Raw genomic sequence first — 25459 nt, forward strand, 5'->3', positions numbered from 1 at the left:
ATACATATATATACATGATTTCAATAAATGAAAGTCACCATCCTCTTATTCTTTTACTATATAATAGAAAATTTAGACAAAACTTTTAGATAATTTTAAAATACAAAAATGTAAACATATTTTTAATCCATGAATAATTCTAAAATTTCAAATAAATGTAAACATAATAAATGCCTAAAACTATCAAAATATATTTGAAGATGTTGAAATCGAAGATTAATAATTTCCTACTATATCTAAATAAATTTTATCTTATTTTATCATTTCTAACCAAACGTTCTTTGGTCTCCTCTTTCTCGATTAATGCGTGTATTTGTTATGGTGTCACATCGCATAATTAGGGCATTTATTTGGTGCCTAAGTACATGTTGATACCATCTTGAACGCATTTCTTGGAGTTTTCCCTCGATAGGCTCAACTCCGACTTTATCTTTAACATTCTCATTTTTTATTGGTTCATTCTCATATGTTCATACATTTATCTTAACACCTTTATTTTTGTAACTTTCATCTTCCGTTCGTATGCTTGATTCATAACTTAACATTCAACTTTGTATAATATATTGGGTCTAACTGTCTTTTTTTAAAACCTCCTTTTAAACTTTAAAGATACCTTACGATATAGAACACAACACTTTTCTCCATTTCAATCATCTTGTCAGTATTTGTGTAAAACATGTCTATAAACCTGTATTTCCTTTTGTAAAAATGAACTTAGATACTTAAAGCTTTTAGTTATAGGTAACTCGTCATCTATTGTCTTGCTATGTCTATTACTACTAAATTTAAATTTCATATCTTTCATCTTTTCTCCATTAAGTCTAAAACCTTTTACTTCTAATGTCTCCCACTAATATTCGAGCTTAACATTCATGCGTCTTATCTACTAAAATAATATTATTTGCACAAACATGTACCATGATAATGCATCTTGAGTGTGTGTAGTGAGTTCATCCACGACTAGTGTAAAAAGATATGAACTTAGAGCTCATTCTTGATTAACCCTATTTTTATACGAAACACTTGGGTTAATTTATATGGCTCTTATTATTATATCCTCACACATATTCTTAATTATTTCATTATACGTTCCACTAGCACCTTTCTTTTATAAAATTCTCTATATAATTTCTCTTGGGGCTTTGTCATAAACTTTTTTGATGCCAATCAAGATCATATGTAGGTTTTGTTTATTTTCTTAATATTTTCAATCAATTGTCTCACATAAAAAATTGTCTCCTGAAACATTGTTGCTGCTACATCACCTAAAAAATGAGTAATCGAATATTTCTATTATCTTACATACTTGGATGATAAATTCCTATTATTTTTGAACTAATTCATGAATAAAATCTGGCAAATGATTGGTTCTGTTTGTCTGCAGTGTTTAGGGGATAATTTGGATGGAACATTTCTTTGGATTATTAAAAGAATGTAATGAACAATTTGTCCACACTATTTTATTAAAACTTAGTCATTTGACTTTTCTGTAATTCTATTACACCTCAGTGCTACCATAGTGAAGATTGCTAATATGTAGATTTTGCAAATCAATAATGGTTCAGTGGAGGTTGATACCACTGTTATGGGCAGCCAGCAAGATGGAAAAAAGGTCAAGGTTCCTCTGAATTCTAGGTATATATTTAGTGTATTCATGTGAGATTAAGTATGCCTATAGTATTTATAAGATTTTCATGATAATTTTTTATGGGATTTAAATAAATAAATACAATTTATGTTTAGGTCAAGGTTCCTCTGAATTCTAGGTATATATTTAGTGTATTAATGTGAGATTAAGTATGCCTATAGTATTTATAAGATTTTTATGATAATTTTTTATGGGATTTAAATAAATAAATACAATTTATGTTTATCTTTTTTTTTATAATTAATTTATCAATATTGAACCATGGTGTGTTTGCCTAGCATTAAATGGATTAAATCTTTGGCTATGAACTAAGGATCCCATGAGCATATGGAGAGATAGAAGGGTAAATTCTTAGCTAGAAAAGGTCTTCCTCAAATGTCCTAACATTACACAAGGAGTTATTGTTTTTTTAATAATCATATACACTGTTACACACCAGGTCCATAAAAGTTGTCTTTGGGCCTCCATGGGAATGCGGGACATGTCATTGTTCTCTCTTACCTTTCTGGGAACTTTCCACTTCATAAGGCATCAGATATAATTGAATCAGGGATTACTTCCTGTTGCTGGAGCAAACTATTTAGAAATTCTTCTTGCTTTCTGTATCTTGAAAAATGATCAGCAAATTTTATTTGTTGCTCCTTAAAAGGACATCATTGAATAATTGTAAAATAGAAGAAGAAGAAGATGCCATTTAATAATCTAAATAAACATTTGAAGAAAGCAAAAAGGACGGTGGTTTGGATGCATTTGATCATTAAACTTGTGCTTTAAGATGCCTTGTTGAGTTTCTTTAAAACTTAATACACTACATAAACATTTTACAAAAATAGATTGGTATACATTTATGATGGATTTTACTGCTAATAAAAGTGGACAATTCTTTTGTTGTTTACCACTACAAGGGTAGGCCTATTTTTATTAGAAACACTTAGCTTTTTGGAAAGGAATTTTGTGTATTGTAGATTAATCTATGCATATGGAATTTTGGGTGCTGCATTTTTCTCCATTCATCCTACTAGAAAATTAAATTGGAGTTCCACTTTTAAGTTTATAATGGAGTATAGTTGTCCATTCATTTTTCCTTTGTTTCCCCAGCGACAAATTGTTCAAAGAAATTCGAGATATGAACTTTGAAGTCGTGGTTCAGGTTTCTTGTTTCACCTTCTTGCTTTGATTTCCACATTTAACTTGCTTTGCACTTTTACCATTAATTATAAACTGTTAGTTATTCTCTGAATCTTGATAACAAGTGCAGGTTTTACGCCAGAAGGCAACTTCAATTCAACAAGATTATGCAGAAGTAAAATCTCAAGTAAGTACCATCACAAAGCTCTTTACCATTGAAATGCTAGTTTCTTCATTTCTTAGTTTCTCATGTTAAAAGGCACACTATTCGCGCAAATAAAGGTACAATGTCCTAATTTAGTCCCACAAGATGTGTTTTGGGCTATTAAAGGAGTTTATAGGCTCAAGAAATATATTATTAATTTAGCTTTAAGTATTTTTGGTTAGTGGTTGAGCCTAACAAATGTACCGATTTGTTATCACATTTGGTGAGATACATGTTTTGTCACTGTGGTATTGGAGCCATCTTGATCCTAGTAAGCTGAGGTACTTGGAAAAGGTTGCATGTGCCTTGACAGAATTACCAAGGTTCAAAATCTCGAGCCGTATCAAAGTTTCGGTCTTTGATTGGAACAGTACTATTCCAGTATCATGTCTATGTTTTGATGCATGGTACCGATAATAGATTGAAGTTGAAGAAGGAAGGAGATGAAGCATAAGAAGAAGATATTGTTTTAAATCTTGTACCATGCCTACGAAACCATCAAACCATATCATTTTGGTAAATTACTAAAACTCGATGCCACTTAGTACATTTTCTTCCTCCAACTTTCAATTTGTTACCGACATCATGCATTGAAGCGTCAATACGATACTGGAACAACATTTTTTCAGTCAAACATCAAAACTACGGTATGATGCAAGATTTTGAACATTAGTATTGAGTGGTATTAAATTTTGATGATTTACCAGAATGATACATGTCTACCATTTTGCCTGGCACAACATGAGATTTCAAACCATGGGAACCACCATTTTACCTCTCTTTACTCCAAAGAGTGATTGTTTATTCTAAGGTGAGGGTTAGACATTAGGTCTTGACAAGAGCATTGGGCCTTAGGTGACCAAGATTATCGCAATACTAAATTAAGCAATGAAGCAAATTTATAGGTTTAGATGAGCAAACTAATACTAAATTCAATTTACACATTTAGCTGGTGTCAGTTCTCTTATTTAGATAACTTATGATATAGAGATGAACTTATTCTAAGCATGGTATGGCATTTGCAAATGGTTTCCTATTTGATTACAAAGTCATCATTAGGCCTTATATGGCTGGTTATGTGTGTTTACATGAGTTGAATTTTGAATCTTCATAGTGGAGTCATACTATAATTTGGGGATATTGTGATGTATGAGCATGGAGAGTTGTGGGATAAGTTTATGGTCTTAAATGAGTGAACTAACTAGATTTTTAGATAGTGGCTGGACTTAAATAGTTAATAAATGAATTATATGGTGGAATTTGACACAATGTCTTGTTAAAAGTCTGATATTGCTTCTAAATTAATTTCAAATTTATTGGAAAAACATACATGTTAAGTGACATGGTTTTGCTAATAGATACTTATTCAATGATTGTTGCTAATGCCTTAAGATAGATCACGGTTAAAATTTTTTGTTAGTACCAATTTTGGTATGAGTTCAAAATGGTATCACCTCAGTGCTGATACTTGGCACAGACTGAACTTTGCTGATGTGGTCCACCCTTTTAATCCTTTCCTATTTAGTTTATGTACTTCTAGATACCAATAATATAGTCAGTTGAAGTGAAAATTCACAGAACCAATTCTAAAGGTATGACAAACACCTTAACTTGGATATGAGGATAGGTTATTGCAGCATTCATAGTCAGATTAACACCATAATATTTCATCACCTAAATTAAATACTACTTGTGGAACGTTTGGTATTTGAATCAGTTAATCTGCATATCTATCACTGCGACTAAGAGTTCAACTAGCATAAGTGGAACAAGACCGTAGCGATAGAAGGACTGATATGATAAACTTCAATCATGGATATGACAAAATTTCATGGGTTTATTGATTACAATGTTATGCATATATGTGTATACATGGTAATATATATAGTTAAACATTATATCATACTATTGAACTATCTAATTCTTTGATTAATCAAAATTGTATATGTAACATCTACTTTTTTGAATTAAGCATGGATGCTCATAAAATTAAAATCACACAAACAATTGAATGCTTCTGTTGAGAGTAATGTTTGCATTCAGCAACTAATTCATTCCATAGTTGATTAATAGGAAATTATGTGAAGCAATGGTGAATCAGTTCAAAGTTCCAACTTAAACCAAATCCTCATTTGCAAGAACATATCCAGTCTTCCTTTCTCATTAGTACTTTTGGTATTCTAGAACATATCCAGTTCCAATTTATTTGGGTTATTTTGTTTTAGAAGACCGTTTTTATGTACTTTTGGTATTCTTGTGAGTTTGGAATATAGTTAGCAGTATATTTCTTTTCTAATTGATGAAGAATGCTGCTGCCTCTATCCTGTAGTAAATTTTGATTCACCAGGAACTGTATTCTGCACCAAATAGTTTGAGTTTGAATGACTGTACGTTCTAATCTACTTTTGCCATGCTAGTGAATTTGGAATTAGTCAGCTGTATATTACTTTTCATTTTCTTTTCTAACTGATGAAGAATGCTCTTCCTGTTGTCCTGTATTAAAGTTTGACATACCTGGAACTATATTCATCGCTGGTAGTTAGTTTGAATGACCATACTTTTATGAATATTATTTACCTTATCATCACCCATTTATACGACAGTCGCAATCAGTATCGGAGCTGAAGGATTTTGTTAAGAAGTTAAACTCACTGCCTGAAATTGCTGTAAGCGGTCTTTTATTTAAATTTTGATCAATGCCATTTACATGAACTTACAGTTTATCTTTTTCTCCAGAGGCATGTAAACCTTGCTCAACATTTGCAATCTTTTACCTCTAAACCATCTTTCCATGCTCGATTAGACATGGAACAGACACTTCTTGAGCTCCAGAATTATGACATGTAAGCTAATGCATTTTTCTTTAAATTATTTATTAACCGAAGTAGGAATTGTCATTCTGGCACAGTTTTCTGTCCTTTTTCGACTTGAGATGCTTTATCTACAATACTCAGTTCTGAGCACAATCATGTTATCTAATTTTGCAAAGTATACACTACACAGTGATAGTTACTTTAGAAGTTTGTTGTATCCGTCTTAAAAATTTGCTGAATTGCAAATTTTCTTATGGAAGTTTTACAGCCAAAGTTAGTGTGAGTTGATGGAATGTTTCTATCTTCTAATTTCTAGATTTATATATGGGTATTAGTAACTGATCTTCATCAGATTTACTTAGCTAATACAATTGTGACGAGAAAGCATTTTATTATTCAAAAGAAACACCAACTTGACTGCCAAATCTAGAAATAATTCAAGAGAAACATAAATTGATATCACAGAGCTATGGAGACAATCATATAGAATAAATGAAATAAATAGAAAGAAGAAAAATTAATTAAATGCAATTGACATCCTTTCTCTTAGGGATTTTTTTTCCTAGTTGTAAGTAGGAGCCTAGTTAGATGTTTTAGAAATTAATATGGAACTTGAATGGTTCTCTGTCTTTCTCTTGTCTTTTTATTTTTTACCTGCTTCTACATATATGTATTTTTGAATGAGCAGATGCTTCGAGTACATTGAGGAGATGATTCATAAGCAGGAATCACTTGCCAACGTATTGCGGTTGCTGGTGTTATTTTCGATTACTAATTCTGGCCTTCCAAAGAAGAACTTTGATTATTTAAGGTAATAGCAATCAACCAATTTATATTTTTTTGTTTTATGCACTGATCTTATTTATGGATAGATATATTCAAAATTTTCAGGCATGATCTTCAAGAAAATAGTGAAATGCCATTCCAACTACTGCAACTTCTATATTCACATGTTTTTCTTGATCTTTTGGCCATAGGATAACTTTTCCTTTTTGTTTTTTTTGTTTGCTATGATCAACCAATTAATTTCTGATGCTTCTTATTTCTATTTTCTAATAGTGATCCTGTCTTCTTGATGGGGACAACAAAGCTGGGTGTTTTCTTTTATTTTTGACCTGAAAAATCATTCCTATTTAAATATTAGCTGATGACAGTGATGATAAAAGAAGAGCAAAAGATGCTTAAATTGATTATAATTACTAGCAAGTAGCCTCGGTCAGAGTATCATACGATATCATCATATATCTTTGTTTATTTGAGGTCATTGGCACATGCTTTAATTAACTTTGCCAACATTACAAGAAGGAACAGATGTACACCTAGGACAAGCTTTTTGTAGCTGACATTGGTTTATGTTTCTGCTTCACTTGTTAAACTACTCCAATTAAATGAGATTATTTTCATTTTATTATTTATTTTTTTAGGCAGGAAAAGTAGATTTGTTTCTTGAATGGGCTCTACACTTTGAGACTAAATTTACAATATCCTTTCTTGTTCTACATATTTTTCTTATATACCAACAACAACAACCAAGTCTTTTCCCACTAGGTGTGGTGGACTGTATGGATCCTTCTACGCCCTTGAGCTCTGTCTCCTATTATATCATCAATTATATTTAAATAAATTTTATTTTATTTTATTATTAGTATAAGCAATGTTGCAGAAAGTGCTAGACGGCGCCTAGCGCCTAGACGGCGCCTAGCGCCTAGACGACGCCTAGACGACGCCTTGGTGCTCTAGTGTGTATATATATATATATATATATATATATATAAATTTCAGCATTAATAATAATGGTATTATTTATAATTATAAATTATTTTGAAGCAATTTTTAGTGTTTCAATATTAATATAGACAACTAGTTTCCTCAGTCCTCACCAGTCAGGGCAGTCACTGGCTGCTATAAGAAGAATCGAAGAAGCAAGAAGCACTGAAGCAGAGACGAGAGGCAGACTGGTAGAGACGAGAGATGAGAGACGAGAGAGCAGGATAGAGAATAAACTAGAGACCTTAGCGATGAAATGATGATGGCGTGAATGGTGGAACGTCGATGGCATTTACGTCGGAATCACAAACAAAGACGGAGAACAACAGAAGCAAGACTAGGTAGAGAGACGAGAGGCAGAGAGATTCTCGTTGTCTTTAGACCAATTAGGGTGGAAAGAAGAAGAGTTTAGATCTGCCGAGAATTATGTTGCTAAATGGCCCAAAACGGTGTCGTTTTGGGCCATAAATATTTATATATATAAAAAAATTAAAATAGACCAAAACGACACCGTTTCGGTCCAAAACTATAAAAAAATAAAAATTGCATGTTCAGTCTAGGCGGCGCCTAGACCGAACATGCCGCTTATTTGACGCCTAGGACCGCACCTAAATAGTGATGCCTACTTTGGCCGATTAGAGGGTTTTTTGGTTCGGCTAGCGGCTGCCTAGGCCGAAATCTGCAACCATGGCTATAAATCTTTTTTGATCTTTCTCGTTTGATGTGCATATTTGTCATAGTTTCACATTATCTGGAGCATTTATTGGTCGTCTAAGTACAGGCTCATACCATATTAAACGTGTCTCTCGTAGTTTTCATGCAATAGATGCAATCCAAACTCTCTCAATGCTCTTATTTCTTATATTGTCCATCCTTGTATCTGCACATATTAGCCTTAACATCCTCATCTGTGTAACTCTCATCTTCTGCTCGTGTACTCCCAACATTCAGTTCTATATAAAATAGTAGGTCTTATCCTTCCCTTTAAGTTTTAGGGGTACTTTACGATTACATAAAACACTCGACGCTCTCTTCTATTTCAACCATTCTACCTATATTCTATGTAAGACATCTCTCTTAATCCCTCCATTATTTTGCAAAAATGACCTAAATACTTAAAGCTCTTAGTTCCAAATAATTTGTCATCTCCTATTTTAACAATTGTTTATATCTAATATTGCTAAACTTAAATTTCATATATATTCTGTCTTTATTCTACTAACCTTAAAACTTTTCCTCTAAGATTCGAGTTTAGTATTTATTCCTTCACTTGTCTCATCTAACAAAATAATATCATTTGCAAACAACATGCATACTTTGTCATGATTAGTGTAAAAGATAGGGACTTAGAATTGATCCTTGATGTAACCCTATCTTTATCGAAAATTGTCATGTTTTCACTCTTATCCTTACATCCTCGAACATATCTTTAATTAATTCAATATATGCTACATTAACACCTTTCTTCGCTAGAATTTTCCATATAATTTCTCTTGGGACTCTATCATAAACTTTTTTTAGGTCAACAAATATTTTTTGTAGATTTTATTTTTGTTTCTGATATTTTTTAATTAGTTGCCTTAGAAGATGTATAACTTCTATTCTCTAGCACATTGATCCAAATAGATTTTTGATCATCGTGACCTCCTTCCTTAATCTTTTCTATTACTCTTTCCCAAAGTTTTATGATATGATTCATTAGTTTAATATCTCTTTAGTTTGCACCATTTTGTGTGTCTCCTTTGTTCTTATATAAGAGAACTAGAGTATTTATCCTCCGTTGGTTAGACATTTTTTCGTTTTCAATATTAGGTCAAATAACTTTGTAAGCATTCAATACCTTGTTTCCGTAGACACTTCTATATCTCTATTGTAATATCATTTGGTTCAACTACTTTTCCATTTTTGCATCCTATTTAAAACTTGTTCTACTTCTGAAGTTTGAATTATACTATAAAAATGTAATTTTTTATATTACCTATTTAAATTACCTAAGTTAAGTTGACCACTTAAACCTTTATTAAAAGATGAAAACACCCAGACTGCTCTTTTATTTCCTCATAATTTATTAGTACCCTATTACATTCATCTTTAATACATCTTAGTTGTACAAGATCTCTTGTTTTACTCTCTCTCGCTTTAGCTATTTTGGGAATGTCTCTTTCCGCTTCCTTTGCTTTCAATTTTCGATATAAACATTTTTCACTGCTTTCTTAGTCTCTTAGTGTCTTTCTTGACTATTGTATATTTTTTAAGTTTTTCTTGTTCTTACAAGTATATAATACCTTTACTTTCTTTTGTATTTTCTCATTTCACCGTCAAGATTGTTTACTTGGTGGTGCACGTCCCTTTGACACACCAAGTATATTCTTGGCTATTATTTTCAACTTTGATATCATCTTATCCCATATTGTATTCGAGTCATCGTATATTTCTCCTAATATCTCCTAACCTTTCTTTAAATATATTTTGTTTTTTATCTTTTAACTTCCATCACTTAATTCTAGGAGTTGTGCATATTTTCCATTTATTGATACATGTTTGAGTGTATATTCAACACTACTAAGCTACGTTAGGTCCCAGGATAAGCTTGCAATCTTTATAAATCTTTCTACTCTTCTTTGTAACTATAAGAAAGTTTGCGATTTATTATTTTCACTTTTGAACATGATCAAGTGTTATTCTCTTTTCTTAAAAAATGTATTAGCTAGTATAAGGTCATATGCTATCGCAAAATTCAATATAGATTTCCTTTCTTCATTTTTTGCTCCAATCCAAAACCCCATGCACTCTATCATATTTCTCATTTTTCGCTCCCACATGCTCATTTATATCTCCTCTTATTAAAATCATTTCATTTGGTAAAATATTTTGTAATATCTCATCTAGATCCTCCCCAAACTTAGATTTGGTTTCTACATCTAATCCTATTTAAGGTGCATATATGCTAATTACGTTAATAGTTTCTTTTCGTCACTACTATCTTAAGAGCTATAATCCTATCTTCCATTCTAACAACTATTATAACTTTATCCTTTAATGAACTATCTACTATAATATCTACTCTATTTCTTATTTTACTCATTCATGTGTACTATAACTTAAAACCTGAATTCTCTATTATCTTTTCCTTCTTTTCTACCTATTTTGTCTTTTATACATACAAAATATTAATTCTTCTCATAATCATATCTACTACCTCCATTGCTTTATCTGTGAGTATCCTACGTTACATGGTTCAAATCTTAGACTATTAGTTTTCTTATAATATTTGTTATTATCCAACTTATGGTGTGAGAACTCTTGTATATTTAACATTACATCCAAATTCTCAAGGAGATGTAGTGGTCCTTGTTGACACTCGGACCCTACAATTTTTCCTATTTTTTATTTAATTGTTGTTTTTCTCGATTTTAGTGAACTATTAAATAATTCTGTAAGTACATATTCTTGAGTGGTATGAATTCTTTTTTGCTTTATAAAATTTTCACTCTACAATACTACTATCTTCACTAATTCTTGTTGAATTTGTTTGTACAACACTATTGTCACTACTGTATTAATACTCCCACTTTTGTGAAGAAATCATGGTAGGTATTGTGATTTGTTTTGATGAGCTATTGAATAATGAACTGTATCGAATAGTCATTAAATCATTATTTTAAAAACTGATTCTAGTTTATGCATAATAGCTTTGACATCTAAGAGTATGTTAAATATCATAAATTGCATTAAATAACATACTAGAATCAATACAATAACTTAATGTTGATTCATAACAAAGTTTATATCCTTCATTTATGGCAATGTACAAGTCATTCATTTCAATCCATTAATAATTAAAATGAAATAAGCTGAATGTTTTTTCATCAAGTGCTTTTGATATAGAAAAGTCATGGACAAATGGAAAACGATTTGAACATGGTATGTGTTGGGTCACTTCGGAAGCTGGGGGCGGGTGATTAGCTCTGTTCGCTTCGATGAGTTGTTGCAGCGGAAAACACTCAAGCAAACGCTAACGCTAAAGATTTACTTAGTATCCACTTAAGAAGATGTGACTAATCCAAGGATCCAATCCTCACTCACACATCCACTATAAAACACTCATTCTCGGAAACACTGCACGTGGAGAAATCTCGTACAAACTCACACACACAGTAGAAATCTTACAAGAGAAAGATATAAGTTAATACAAATGAAATCTTATAAGATTTACACGGAAGAAACTCTAGCTTGCTCTCTTCTTACTTGTAGACACTTCTTGAACCTTGGAAGTGCAACAACACTTGTCTCCAAGAAGCTTCTAAGAACTGGTGTGAAGATCTGTGCTCGGTGAAGAGAGTGGAAGAGAAGAGATTTGGTGAACAGTGCATGCGAACCCCTTTTCTACCGCATAACGACTATATTTTCAATCTTAATCGACTACCCTAGTCGATTAAGCCTTGCTGAATTGATTAGTCAGATCGATTCAGCAACATTCTGTTTGATCGTGAGAAATAGTTTCAAGCGATTAACTTGATCGCTTAAGCTTCGAACAGAAACATACTGTTCGAAGAAAAAGGGGCCGTAAGCGATTGCTCTAATCGCTTACACTGTATCTAATCGATTGACTTAATTGATTAGGTACCTCTGTGCACTTGTGTCAGACCAGCTCTTAAGCGATTAAGAAAAATGCTTAATCGCTTAAGCTAAGTGTAATTGATTACCCTAATCGATTACCGAATCCTAACCTCTAAAACTAGGTTTAGGGTTCCTTGCCCAATATCCGGTTAATCGTGATCTGTTGGAATTCCTCATTACCTGGCATCCGGTCACCCTTGACCTGCTGGGACTTCTTCACCAAGTGTCTGGTCAATCCTTTGACCTACTTGGATTTTTCTTCTCGTGTTAAGTGTCCGGTCAATCTTGACTCGGATTTATCGTCTCATGGAAGTGTCCAGTCAATTCTTTGCCCCACTTGGATTTTTCTAATTGCCTGGTTTCATTCACCAGAGCTTTTCACCTAGTTTCACTCATCAGGATTTCCTTCTATCTAGCTTCACTTACTAGGGCTTTCACCTGGCTTTACTCATCAGGATTTCCTTTTGTTTAGCTTCACTCACTAGGGCTTTCACCTGCGTCACTCACTAAGGCTTTTACATGCCTGGCTTCACTTACCAGGACTTTCACACCAAGTGTCCGATCAACACTGACCTACTTGGATTTTCAACTTCTGCCAACCTTTCCGTTGTACTTGCCCTTGCCTAACCTCCAGTTAGGACTTCTCAGGCAAGTATCCAGGACCTACTTGACTTTTCTTCACATCAAACTAGTCAAACTTGGAGTTGCACCAACAATCTTCCTAAATGGACAATTGCACCTGCAATCTCCATATATTGTCAAACATCAAAACTTAAATATCACGACTCAAGCTTGAGCCAACTCAAGCTTAGTCAAACTGGTCAACCTTGGCCTAGGGAAATTGCACTAACAATCTTCCGTTTTTTGATGTTTGACAATACGTTTAAGTTAGGCTAATCCCATAGTCACAATTTCTTCATGCCAAAGCATGAATGAGGGCTTCCTTCATTCTCTCCCTTAACCCAAGGTTTCACAGTTTTTCCCTGTGAATATGGAGAATTTCCTAACTTAAACTCTACATTCTCCTCCTTTGGCACACATCAAAAACTCTTCTCCTTAAGAGTTATCTCCACGTTCACAACCTCGATTGTTGTTCATAACATCACAATGAAGGGTATGACCTTCATTGTGGCCAAATGCTCAACCTAGAGCATACATAACAATGAAGATTTACAACCTTCCATTATTTCGAAAAAAATTTAAGTTATGTCTTTAAGTAGTAGCTCCCTCTCAAAACATGCTCCAAACTCTTGTCATTGTATCAACAATGACTTGGAGTTCCTAAAACTTTTAGGAAACCCAAAATTTGAAGTTTTGAGGTTCAAAATTCAACTTTGAAACTAAACCTCATCTTAAACTTCAACTTAGTCTTCCTTAACCATTCCATTCTTATTTTCATCAAGAAAACTACCGTTAAATATTCATAAATGAATTTCTGAGGGTTAGGAATGATTAACACGACTAAACACGACCTTTTCAACTTAAATAAACTTATTTAAGTTGAAATTAGGGCTTTAAGCGATTAGAGAAACTTCTTAATCACTTAAATCTTACCTTAATCGATTAGCACACGGCTAATCGATTCAGCCATGTCCTACTTAATCGATTTCGACCCCTTAATCGATTGCTGTAATCGATTAAGCCTCTTCCTCGAGCTACTGTGCTCACGGAAACTCACCTTAATCAATTGACCTAATTGATTAAGGTGTGGTAATCAATTGTCCTAATCGATTACCATTTCTGAAATTCTAAAATTGATTTAAGTTGAATTTCAGAAATACATAAATAATTCTACAAAATTTCAAAATTTATGAAAATTCATGAAAATTCATGTAGACATTATTTATGCCATATATTATCATGGAAAAATAGTTTTATAAGAAAATACATCTTATTTTCAAAAATTGACACAATGTTAGAAACTCTTGAAACCTTTAATGTTTCTTCCAAGTTTGTGTCCAACTATACAATGACGATTCCTATCAAAAGATAGTCTTCACCAAGGTTTTCCAAAGTATATTTAAAATCTTTTTCAAAATCAAATTTTTAACCACGATCTTTGGGCTAAATGCACATGACTTGTACATTTACTTTCTCTATGATTGGATGACACATAGCTATGTGTTTTGATGAACTAAAACTCAAAAAGATGCACTAAATCAACATCTTCAGTTTTGTTTATCCTCCTAACATCTCACTTGTATACAAGTCAACTTATAGTCTTTGTGAGATGTATATCTTGATTTTACCTTAAACTAAGGGATTATGCATTTTATCTAGGCATTTTACATTTGATCACCCACCTAGGATGTCACTTGTTGATTAATTCCATTGTTCTTAATTACAAGGAATTAAAATAATGCATGATGATTTATGACATACATCAAAATGAGTATTTTCAAAAGAAAATTTACTATAGCTACATGATGTATTTATAAGATGACATGACATGGTATTTTTGTTTTTCATAACAAATATGAATGCAAAATATAGCATATGAAGAGCAACAAAGCATGTCACTTTAGCATAAATAATATACCTAGATTATCCATCTAAGTATCCCTAATTAATTACTAATCCAAAATTAATCCTAAGTTGCCCCTTTTCTTCCAAGAAAATGCCAAAAATCAACTTGGCATTTCTTTGACTTCTCCTATTTGTGCCAATTTTAATTAAGTCTAATTCCTCAAATTTTGACATATTTTACTCTTCCAAACAGTAAACATCAAATCCTTCTCATTTTCAAGGAGTACAACTACCTTGAAAATGCCCTTCAAGTGTCACTTCTTCAATGTGAGGTTAACTACCCTTTCAACTGGAGTTGACATTCTTTAGACCCATCTAGGATGTAGAGAACACATTCTTAGGAACCCAAAGCCTATTGGTGCTCCTTGGTGTGCTAGGTACTCATTAGGGATAACTTCCCTAGTAACCTTCCTAGGCTTCTTAGAAGCCTTGGTCATACTTGACTCCTCTAGGTCAACTCTAGGGATATCTTCTCTTTTGACCTTCTTAGTGACTTTCTTGGACTTCTTAGAAGTCATTAGTCACATTGGTCTTCTCAAGGTTGCTTCTAGGAATAGCCTCCCTTAAAATCTTGACTTGACTCCTAGACCTAGAGTTAGTTCCATAGCTATATGTAACTCTGATAAGAAGACACATCCTTATTGGGTTTAGGTTTGTATCCTAAACCTATCCTATCATCGGATGATTCTTGCCTATTTTAACCTAGGTTTTGTCCATTTGACCCTTTTAAGATATTCTCTATTCTAATTTATCAAGTCTTGACCTCAAAACTTGATTTTCTTTCCCTAAGTCCTCAAATTTTGATTTTTCCTTAAATCCTCGAGTTTTCTTTTTCTTAGGCATATATCTAAAGTTCTTAGAGCTATTGCCTAATTTATCATTTACCTTCCTAGCCTTAGGTACGGTAGTTTTAGCATGATACGTTACATGTTTTTCTTTAACTCTATCATGCTTACTATTTTCATGATAAATAGTATTAAGATGATATAAATTTGAACTAGCATGCTTTTTATCGTGAGTTAAAGGAATTGCTTTAATAAATGATACCTTGGATTTGCTCTTGAAAACTCCCCCTTGATTTGAGCTTCCTCCTTTAAGCTTGGTCGTTTTTTTTTTCTTTTGGATATCGACTCCGATAATGCCCTTTTTGATTGCAAGAGAAGCACACAATGTGCTCCTTGCCTTTGCGTACCACCGGACCAACCTCCCTTAGCTTCTCCTTACCCTTGTGTGCCACTTGACCCTTTCTCTTAGTCAACTTAGGGCACTTGCTCTTGTAATGCCCATGTTCCCTACACTTAAAGAAAATGATATGACTTTTATTATTACCAATTTAATTTGTTATACCTTTAATTGTAGAGGTGACACATGATCCGTCATTTGATTTTTGGAGGTGGCATCATCTTCCTCTTCATTTGACAGGAGCTAGAAGCCTCTTCTTGCTCTGATGTCAACAAATGATGCTCCCCTTCAATCCTAGAGGTGGAGGCCTCTTCATCCTCATGCACATGAAACAAAGAGTATACTCTCTTTTTGCCTTTATCGTTGCACTCCATAGGACCTTCATCTCTTCTTCCGATGTTGAGCACCTCTCAACTTCGGAGTCCTTCTTGATCCAATGAGTTGTCCTTTTTGGATTCCTCTTGATTTGGTGTAGTGGAGGTTCTTCATGAATCTTTGCCAATTTGCTCCAAAGCTCCTTGACATCTTTGTAATCCCTAATCTTGCATATAATTTTGCTTGGCAATAAATTAACCAAAATTTTGGTTACCTTATCATTTGCCTCGCACCTTTGCATTTGCTCCTTGCTCCAATTACTTTTCTTGAGAATTTGGCCTTTGCAATCCTTTAGAGCTTCAAAGGCCTTGATTAGAGCAAAGCATTCCTCTATCTCCATCATGAAAAAATTCTCGATCTTTGATTTCCAAAGATCGAAGCTTGATGCTATAAATGGTGGAGGTGCCCTTGTGTCATATCCGAGTCCATCTCGAAAATCCATCTTGAAGTTGAGTTCTTTTGATGAAGTCTTTGACTTTGTTGATTTTAAGACTTCAACTTCTTATTCTTCCTCTAGCTTGTTGCCCTTTCTGGTGATGAGTCTGGTGAAGAGCCGCCTTGCTTTGATACCATTTGTTGGGTCACTTTGGAAGATAGAGGGGGTGATTCGCTCCGTTTTCTTCGATGAGTTGTTGCAGCGGAAAAGACTCAAGCAAACACCAATGCCAAAGATTTACTTGGTATCCACTTTAAGAAGAGGTGACTAATCCAAGGATCCGACCCTCACTCACACATTCATTATAAAACACTCCTTGGAAACACTCTGGAGGCAGAGAAGTCTCGTACAAACTCACACACACAGTAGACACAAGAAGAGAAAGATACAAGCTATTACAAATGAAATCTTACAAGATTTATAATGAAGAAACCCTAGCTTGCTCTCTTCTTGCTTGTAGATACCTCTTGAACCTTAGAAGTGCAGCAACACTTATCTCTAAGAACTTTCAAGAACTGGTGTGAAAATCTGTGCTCGATGAAGAGAGTGGAAGAGAAGAGATTCGATGAACAGTGCACGCGAACCCCTTTTCTACTTGCATAACGGTTATATTTTCAACCTTAATCGACTACATTAAGCCTTGTTGAATCGATTAGCCAGATCGATTCAGCAACATTTTGTTTGACCGCGAGAAATAGCTTAAGCGATTAACCTGATCGCTTAAGTTTCAAACAGAAACATTCTGTTTGAAGCAAAAGGGGCCATAAGCGATTGCTCTAATCGCTTACGCTGTGTCTAATCGATTGACTTAATTGATTAGGCACCTTTGTGCACTCACGTCAAACATGCTCTTAAGCGACTAAGAAAAATGCTTAATCGCTTAAGCTCAGTGTAATCGATTACCCTAATCGATTACCGAACCCTAATCTTCAAAATTAGGTCTAGGGTTCTTTGCCCAACATCCGGTCAACCATGACCTGTTGGGACTCCTCATTGTCTGACATCCGGTCATCCTTTAACCTATTGGGACTTCTTCACCAAGTGCCCGGTCAATCCTTTGACCCACTTGGATTTTTCTTCTCATGCCAAGTGTCCGGTCAACCTTGACTTACTTGGACTTATCGTCTCATGCCAAGTATCTGGTCAATTCTTTACCCCACTTGGACTTACCGTCTCATGCCAAGTATCCGGTCAATCCTTTGACCCACTTGGACTTGCCATCTCATGCCAAGTTTTCGGTCAATCCTTTGACCCACTGAGATTTTTCTAACTGCCTGGCTTCACTCACCATGACTTTTCACCTGGTTTCACTGGATTTCCTTCTGCCTAGCTTCACTCACTAGTGCTTTCACCTAACTTTACTCATCAGGATTTCCTTTTGCCTAGCTTCACTCACTAGGCTCTCACCTGACTTCACTCACCGGGGCTGCCTGACTTCACTCACCAGGACTTTCACACCAAGTGTCCGGTCAACACTGATTCACTTGGATTTTCAACTTCTGCCAACCTTCCTGTTGGACTTGCCCTTGCCTAACCTCCAGTTAGGACTTCCCAGTCAAGTATCCAGTCAACTTTGACCTACTTGACTCTTATTCACATCAAACTAGTCAAACCTTGACCAGTGGGGAATTGCACCAACAATCTCCCCAAATGGACAATTGCACCTGCAATCTCCATATATTGTCAAACATCAAAACTTAAACATCACGACGCTTGAGCCAACTCAAGGTTAGTCAAACTTATGAATTCTAAGTCAGTGTTAAAAATTTTCATTATTATCATTATGTTTCTAAGTCACTATCAAATTGTTGTCCTTAGTATCATTACATGTATTAATTGTAACAAGAATCATATTCTTTTCCATGATTGTTAGGTGTTGAGTTCACATTGGTTATCTTTATCGATGTCTCCTCTAAGAAAAATATTTTCTTCACATCATTAACTTTGAGATTTCACTTTGTTTGACCATTATATTTCTATTGAATAATATAAAATTCACTATCTTTTCTTCTTTTATAATAAATTCAATTTAACTTCTAGTAGTTTTGGTTTAGTTAATGTAATTCATTATCATTTACCTTTTAATAAATTTTCTTTCTTATTTTAGAATTATACAAAATAAGCTTCATATTTAATCAAATTGAATCAAACTGGATGGCTCTTTTCACTTTTGATTCATACGAAAGAATTGTATCATTTTGTATGTGAATCATATTATATTATATAAATCGTGAATCGCATGATTCAAACAACTATGATCATATTCCATATCATCGCTTGTATATAATTTCTTCTATATAATGAAAGCGAATTCCGATAATTGAAGAATAAGATGTTTCCTCTGTCTTGCTTAGGAGAGAGATACTCCATAGCTATGGATTTGAGCACATGCCTACACTATATAATCTGGAAAAAGCAGGCCTCTTTAAGAAACAGGTAAGTACTATGACAAATAATAATTGGAAAAGTTGGTTAGATTTGATTTACTCATTTCCATTCTTGACTATATGAAATTTCTTTTATTTTGGTGTTTTCTTATATTTTTCCTATATCTAAGCTGTTTTTTCCCCTCTCCATATTTGACTTGACCATCTTTGCAGGAATCCAAAAGCAACTGGCTGGCTATTGCACGAGCTTTCCAACTTATTGTTGAGGACACTGACACGGCCAAGTATTCTTATACATTGCATATATTTTTAATATTTTTGTGATTTCTTTACCTTGATCAAACTAATGCAAGTTTTCTATGATGCTATTTCTTATCAAGGTGACTATACTGTTTGGCCTGATTTTCTCGTGTCTTTGTAACTTTTGCATGGATTTAATTGAATTACGAACTTACTTTTGCTGGTTGAAACATTTCCAATGATGCATGTGGCATTACAAATGAATGTATTCTAGGTGTTTAGTACATTTTATCAAGTATAATTGGTTGGCTTGTGGCACTATGAATTGTTGCTTTTCTTGATTTTGCACTAGGTGGCATTGATTTCGAGGTTAAACTTAGTAACCTATTTAGTTGTTTTTTTACTCCTAATTTATGGTTTCTACAGTGTTGCCATTATATGATTTTTGAAATACTCGCCACTCCTTGGCTTTAGTAAGATACTGAATTTTGGCACCGTGTGTTCATCTACCTTGAACACTTTCTACTTTTCTCTCCCTGTAGGCTTAATTTGTGGCATTTATTTATTTATTTATTTATTTATTTTTCATTATTTCAAATGCTTTCCTAGTATGTCTAGAAAATTAAACAGATATATGTTGTGTCATGATCATTATCAAGCTGTGTTTATTCTAATTATTTAACTTAGTTACATGAATCTTACTCTCCATTGAACTCTGTAAAGCAATATCATATTATCTTTTCTTCCTCTGCAACCACTATAATTTGTTTGGAGTTTATGTAGTGTAATTGTACTTGTTCACACTTTTTGCATGAACTGATGGATCTATGATAGTAAAAGTTGCCTTTGAGTTTTGATTTGTTGGACTATGCAAATTTCTCTGGATGATGCAGGATAAATTATGATAAAAATCTCTTATTGCTAAAATGAAGTTATTAGAATACCCCTTCAATACAATCTATCCTCTGTTTTAATTTCTTATGATATTAAACTAGAATATGAGAAGTATCATTTGTTTTTGACATTAGAGTCACATTTACAACATCATGCCATGTATGTTGGTTCTCTTAACTGGATGCCTGTCAGGGCACAAGTCCAATTGTGCTGTGCTTCTGTCCTCTGTGTTGTGTTTTACTGTCAGATTTTTTTTGAATTTTTTTTTGATGTATTTGGATAATTTTTCTTTTATATTTCCAGTTTAGAACATGTTATACATCAATTGCCTATCACATCTAAAATTTTGCATATTTTATGTCTATCTTTTTTCAGTGTTAAGTCACTAGTTGCATCACATGTTACTTTTCTCTAATTAGCTTATATTAGTTTGAGCTAATTTCATTTTAACGAGCGTTCACATAAATCTAGCTGATTTTAACATCAGGGGAAACCATTAGACTTAGATGATTAGTCTCTACTTAAAAAATGATTAATCTCAACTTAAAAAGGAAAGATTCTGGTTTTGCTTACATGTTGTGCTCCTTTTTTTTGTGATTTAAGCCAATATTGTATTTTAATAATTATGTGGTTCTAGTATTTGATCTTATTAGTCCTTTTGATAGTTGCAAACCATTTGTTTTTGAATGTTCAAACTTCTTGATTGAATTTCAGCCCTAAAGATATTTCATACATATTTTCTGGATATGCACCACTTAGCATTCGTCTGGTACAACATGCAATTCGTTCTGGATGGTAAGGCTCTTCTTGGTAATGTCCATTTCCAGTCTTATTTCGTCAGTATTAGTTCAAAACTCTTATTAATCATGTTTTTTTAATTATTTTTTGCTGGGATTAAATACTTGACAAAATGTCCCTACAGAGGTTATTAGTGTTTTCCTTAACATCAAGGAGGGTCCTGTTAGGATATATACTCTCATTTAACCCTTGATCATTGTATAACCAATATATATATTACTTTTTATTTCATAAGAATGATAATACTGTAAGCCTTGAAAATTTAATCCTTTGTTATTCTTGAAAACATCTTAATTTTTAATTATTTTCTTTTGAAAAGATGTATGCCTTTTACATTCATATACACAATACATATTCTTCTGTTTGGTTTTGTTGTAAACATTAATACATCACTGCATGCATAGATGCAAATTATGGTTAAGCAAATGCATTAGAAGGTATTAGATTAATAGGACTATTAGTCTAATCAGTTTAGTTCATAGTAGTTCTTTTGGGTTTTATCATGTCTATGTATATCAATGTAATAAATATCTCATATATAATAAGCAATACAATATTTCTATCCAATTTTTACATGATAGTAGAGTCCTTTTCTAGGGTTAGGATGGTTAAGAGTTAAGGAGTCTTCCCCTAGGGGGAGGCTGTTGACTTAATATGATGGTGGTGGCCTTTGCTCATCTTTATCTTCTTTCTGTTATTGCTTTGATTGGGAATTGAGATCTTCCCGTTCATCATGAAATGAACCACCTCCTCCATGCGGTCGCACACTGTTAGGACTTTGATAAGCTCGTGTGTCATACTACGAGTATCAAACTCAATTAAGTACTTAGGACTTTGATAAGCCCGTGTGTCGTCCACGAGTATCAAATTCAATTAAGTACTGAACCCTTTTGTGTTAATGTAACATAGAGATGATTCGGGTCGTCTCTCACAAGGAATGTAACGGTAGGTTAATAATCCTAGGAATCAATGTTATTGCTCTTGGGTTTTTATCTGAAAATGGGGGATACTAAGCAATGAAATAGCAATAAATGTAATGAAATCTAATCTTAATAAATGAAAGACAATGCAAATATTGAAAACCTAATCTAACCTAAACTACGATTGCAAGGGAATTGAAATCAACATAAAGTAAACATCTACGAAATTAAGCATTAACGAAACCTAATCTGATCTAACCTTAACCTAATGACACCCAAATGAAAACATAAACATAACTAACATTCAAATAAACTAAAGCATGACAACAATAAGCATTGCAAGAAGTTTAACAAACCAAATGTGACAACTAAAGTAACAGAAGTGATTAGGAAATTTCTTCAAACACTTTGTGAGCATTACTCAAGTGAGATCAAGTATGTGGAACCTAAAACATGGGAGATCAAATTGGTACAAGCATTCAACATCCAACACTTTACAATCAACAATTAGCACGTAACAACACAAAGGAAAAATCAACCTAACGCATCGGAGCTTCTCTTGTGGATGGACGGCGGTTGCGGATGGGCTTCGGAAGCAGGCTGCTGCAAGACAAATGAAGGAGGACTTCTTCTCTTCTAACCTGAAGAGAAGAGGGCTGTTGAAATTTGGAAGGGGTTGCAGTCAGAAGTGGAGATAGACTCTCCACTTCTAACCCGAAGTGGAGAGGGAAAGGGGGCTGATCGGAGGTGGAGGAAGCGAGTTCTCCTCTTCTAACCTGAAGAGGAGGTGGAGGCTTCGGTTCCTTCTCTTCTAACCCGAAGAGAAGTGGCCAGAGGATAGGATGATGGCCTCTCCACTTCTAACCTGAAGTGGGGAGGGAAAGGGGGCTTCCGGTGAGGAAGAAGGTGGATTCTCCTTTTCTAACTGAAGAGGAGGTGGAGATGAAGTGGCCAGATCTCCCTCTTCTAACCGAAGCAAAGAAATGGTCGGTGGATGGAGGAGAAGCATGGAGGTGGCTTGTGTTGGGGTTCGGTTGGTGGAGGAAGAAGATGGCGAGGAGAGGGAGAAGGAATGGTTGGTTGACGGTGGTGAAGAGGGTGGCCACCGGCCGTTGTTGAGGGAGGAGAAGAAGCTTCAGCGGTGGCGTCAGGCGTTCATAGCCTGAGAGGATGAGAAGGGCTTTTGTAAAGAGGAAGGGGGCTGCGTGAGATCTCCCTTGGTGAATTGGTGGCTCTTTCTCAAGTAAACCATCTAAAACTTGAACCAACTTCCCAATGAACCGTCTCTAAGTTGATGCAACCCTCCAATTGAACCAAGTTGAATGTGAACCATTGATTGCTTGGGCCGTTGATTGCTTGAGAAGATGAACCAACTCCAAAGATGTGAACCATCTCAATTGAATCGAACCAAGATACCGGATCTCTTTCAATCTTGAATAAACTCTCTCTTTAACCACCCTAGCCTTGGTCTAAGATTGGTTCGGTTCGACTCATGTCCATGACCCTTCTTTAATTCCCTATAAAATCATGAAATAATGCCAAAAGTTAGGGAAATATTATAATAAGCTCAAAAATAGATCCTAACTTGTAAAACATGATATAAATACGAAATTAACCATACAAGAAGGCTAAAAACATTAAGTATAAGAGCCAAATAATGCCTCAAAATGGTTGTTATCAGACTCCCATGGACATGGCCACATTGGCTTTGTTTGTAGTTTCTTTGCCTTAGACTGCCGCATGCCACTCATGTGCCCTCATCATCTTCCACTACCATGTGTACACGGACCACTACATCTCCACCCATGTCTTTCCTAGAAGAGATCCCATGTGGTTGCACAATGCTTGCAAATGAGGATCATGGGCACCAGGGTGCAGGGTGTAGGGTGCAGGAGATGAGGCGCCATTGAGCCTTTTCCTAAGGTTTGTCGTATTTTGCCGTCATGATTCACATTTTTGGCTACTTGTCCCTTGAACTCACTTTATCGAGTGGAGGAATTGAGCACGAGCAATTCTAGTGAGACTTGTCACTACTTCCTTTCACTGAGTGACACCATCTTGTTGCTAACTCTCAATCTCCTTTGTCGTGGTGCATGCCATCCCATCAGTACAACAAGATATGTAGCTGGATGACCACCTTTCTAATAGAGTTTTTTTTCTTCTTCTCCAACAAGCTCCACCCCTTATTTTGCATCCGGATAGCATGCAAAGTCAAGATTTTCCTCTTCTTTCTTCTCTAAACAGAGCAGTAACAATCCTTCCTCTTCAGATGTAGCAGAAGTCTTGTGCCTTCTCTTCTATTTCCTTATTTCCTCCTATCTAGAATTGATTGAGTACATCTATCTGCAGATTCATCTGTAGATCTAATAGTGTCTTCAATTCAATTCTGAGAGCAAAATATTTGTACCCCCTTTCCTTTGCTAATCTATCTTTCATGCTCTTCTCTTCTTTAATTTGTTTCTTCTCCCTCTACTTACCCGTGATTCCTATGTGTTGAAGACTCTCGATGTTGAACTTGGTCTCCTATTTCTTTTTACCAGTGCAGTCTCCTTCACTCTGTTATTCTTCAGGATTTACTGTGATGGGGTGCCATTGCAAGTATACACTAGATATATGGATAACAAAATCCAACCTTTGCTAGATATAGTAAAAACAAAAATGGGTTAGATTTGCAGCCAGGATTACTGTGATGGGGTGACAACCTTTGCTATATATTGATGTCTTCTTTGACTTTAGGTGCCACATTAGCGTACACAAATATAGGACAGTTAATGACATGATATGAGATATCAGAGGACATAAATTATATGAAAAAAGACATTGGATGAAGATATGCAAATTGAGGACTAGGAAAAATGAGATGCTTGCTACAAGATTTAAACAGAACTGATTATGACCAGAGTGACAAACATCGTAATTTAAGCATGGCCTGGTGATGCTGGTTGGCTGTATCATAGGCTCGGCCCGCTTGTAAATGATTGAATGTTATAAGCTCCTGAATATGTAGAAAGGGCTAATCATGTGAAACCATGGGCAAGAAGATAACTAAAAACTGGGGTAATAATGCAATGGTCTATTTAGTGGAAGCACTAGGGAAGATGATGCAGTGTGTGGGCCAGAGAATGGATCAATGGAGGCATCATATGTGGAGAAGAGGAGTCGTCTCACATGGAGTTGGTGCCATGTGATATCTGGATGGATACACACCCTACCAATAAAACTCATGGAACATGACGGGTTAGATTTGCAGCCAGGAAGAATTGGAATTGTAGAAGAAACTCTAATCATCTCGATGGGCTTTTGAAGGCTTTACAGAGATGGTAGTGGGAGAGAGGAAAGCAGAGATTGAAGTGAACAAGTAGATGCGGAACTTTGGAATATTTCACTTTAGAAAACTCTAAAACCTAATACAGTGGCTCTGCTAACATATAGAATTTGAGAAAATAAAATATTGTATTCCATTTATCATATAGTGACCACTACAGCTGTGTGTACAGATTGATAATAAAGGACTGAACTA

General features: G+C 34.5%; 1 protein-coding gene across 1 annotated transcript in view; it reads left to right on the forward strand.

The window, feature by feature from the left end:
- Positions 1–25459, forward strand: part of LOC122038442 (vacuolar protein-sorting-associated protein 33 homolog) — a 67773-nt gene that overhangs the window by 25155 nt on the left and 17159 nt on the right. Inside the window, exons 14-19 of the mRNA XM_042598192.1 lie at positions 5585–5647; positions 5718–5824; positions 6483–6605; positions 19055–19136; positions 19301–19371; positions 20936–21016. Of these exons, the coding sequence (XP_042454126.1) occupies positions 5585–5647; positions 5718–5824; positions 6483–6605; positions 19055–19136; positions 19301–19371; positions 20936–21016 (527 nt within the window). The remainder of the gene's footprint in view (positions 1–5584; positions 5648–5717; positions 5825–6482; positions 6606–19054; positions 19137–19300; positions 19372–20935; positions 21017–25459) is intronic.

Source organism: Zingiber officinale, chromosome 1A, assembly GCF_018446385.1.
Source record: "Zingiber officinale cultivar Zhangliang chromosome 1A, Zo_v1.1, whole genome shotgun sequence".
Taxonomy (NCBI): Eukaryota; Viridiplantae; Streptophyta; class Magnoliopsida; order Zingiberales; family Zingiberaceae; genus Zingiber; species Zingiber officinale.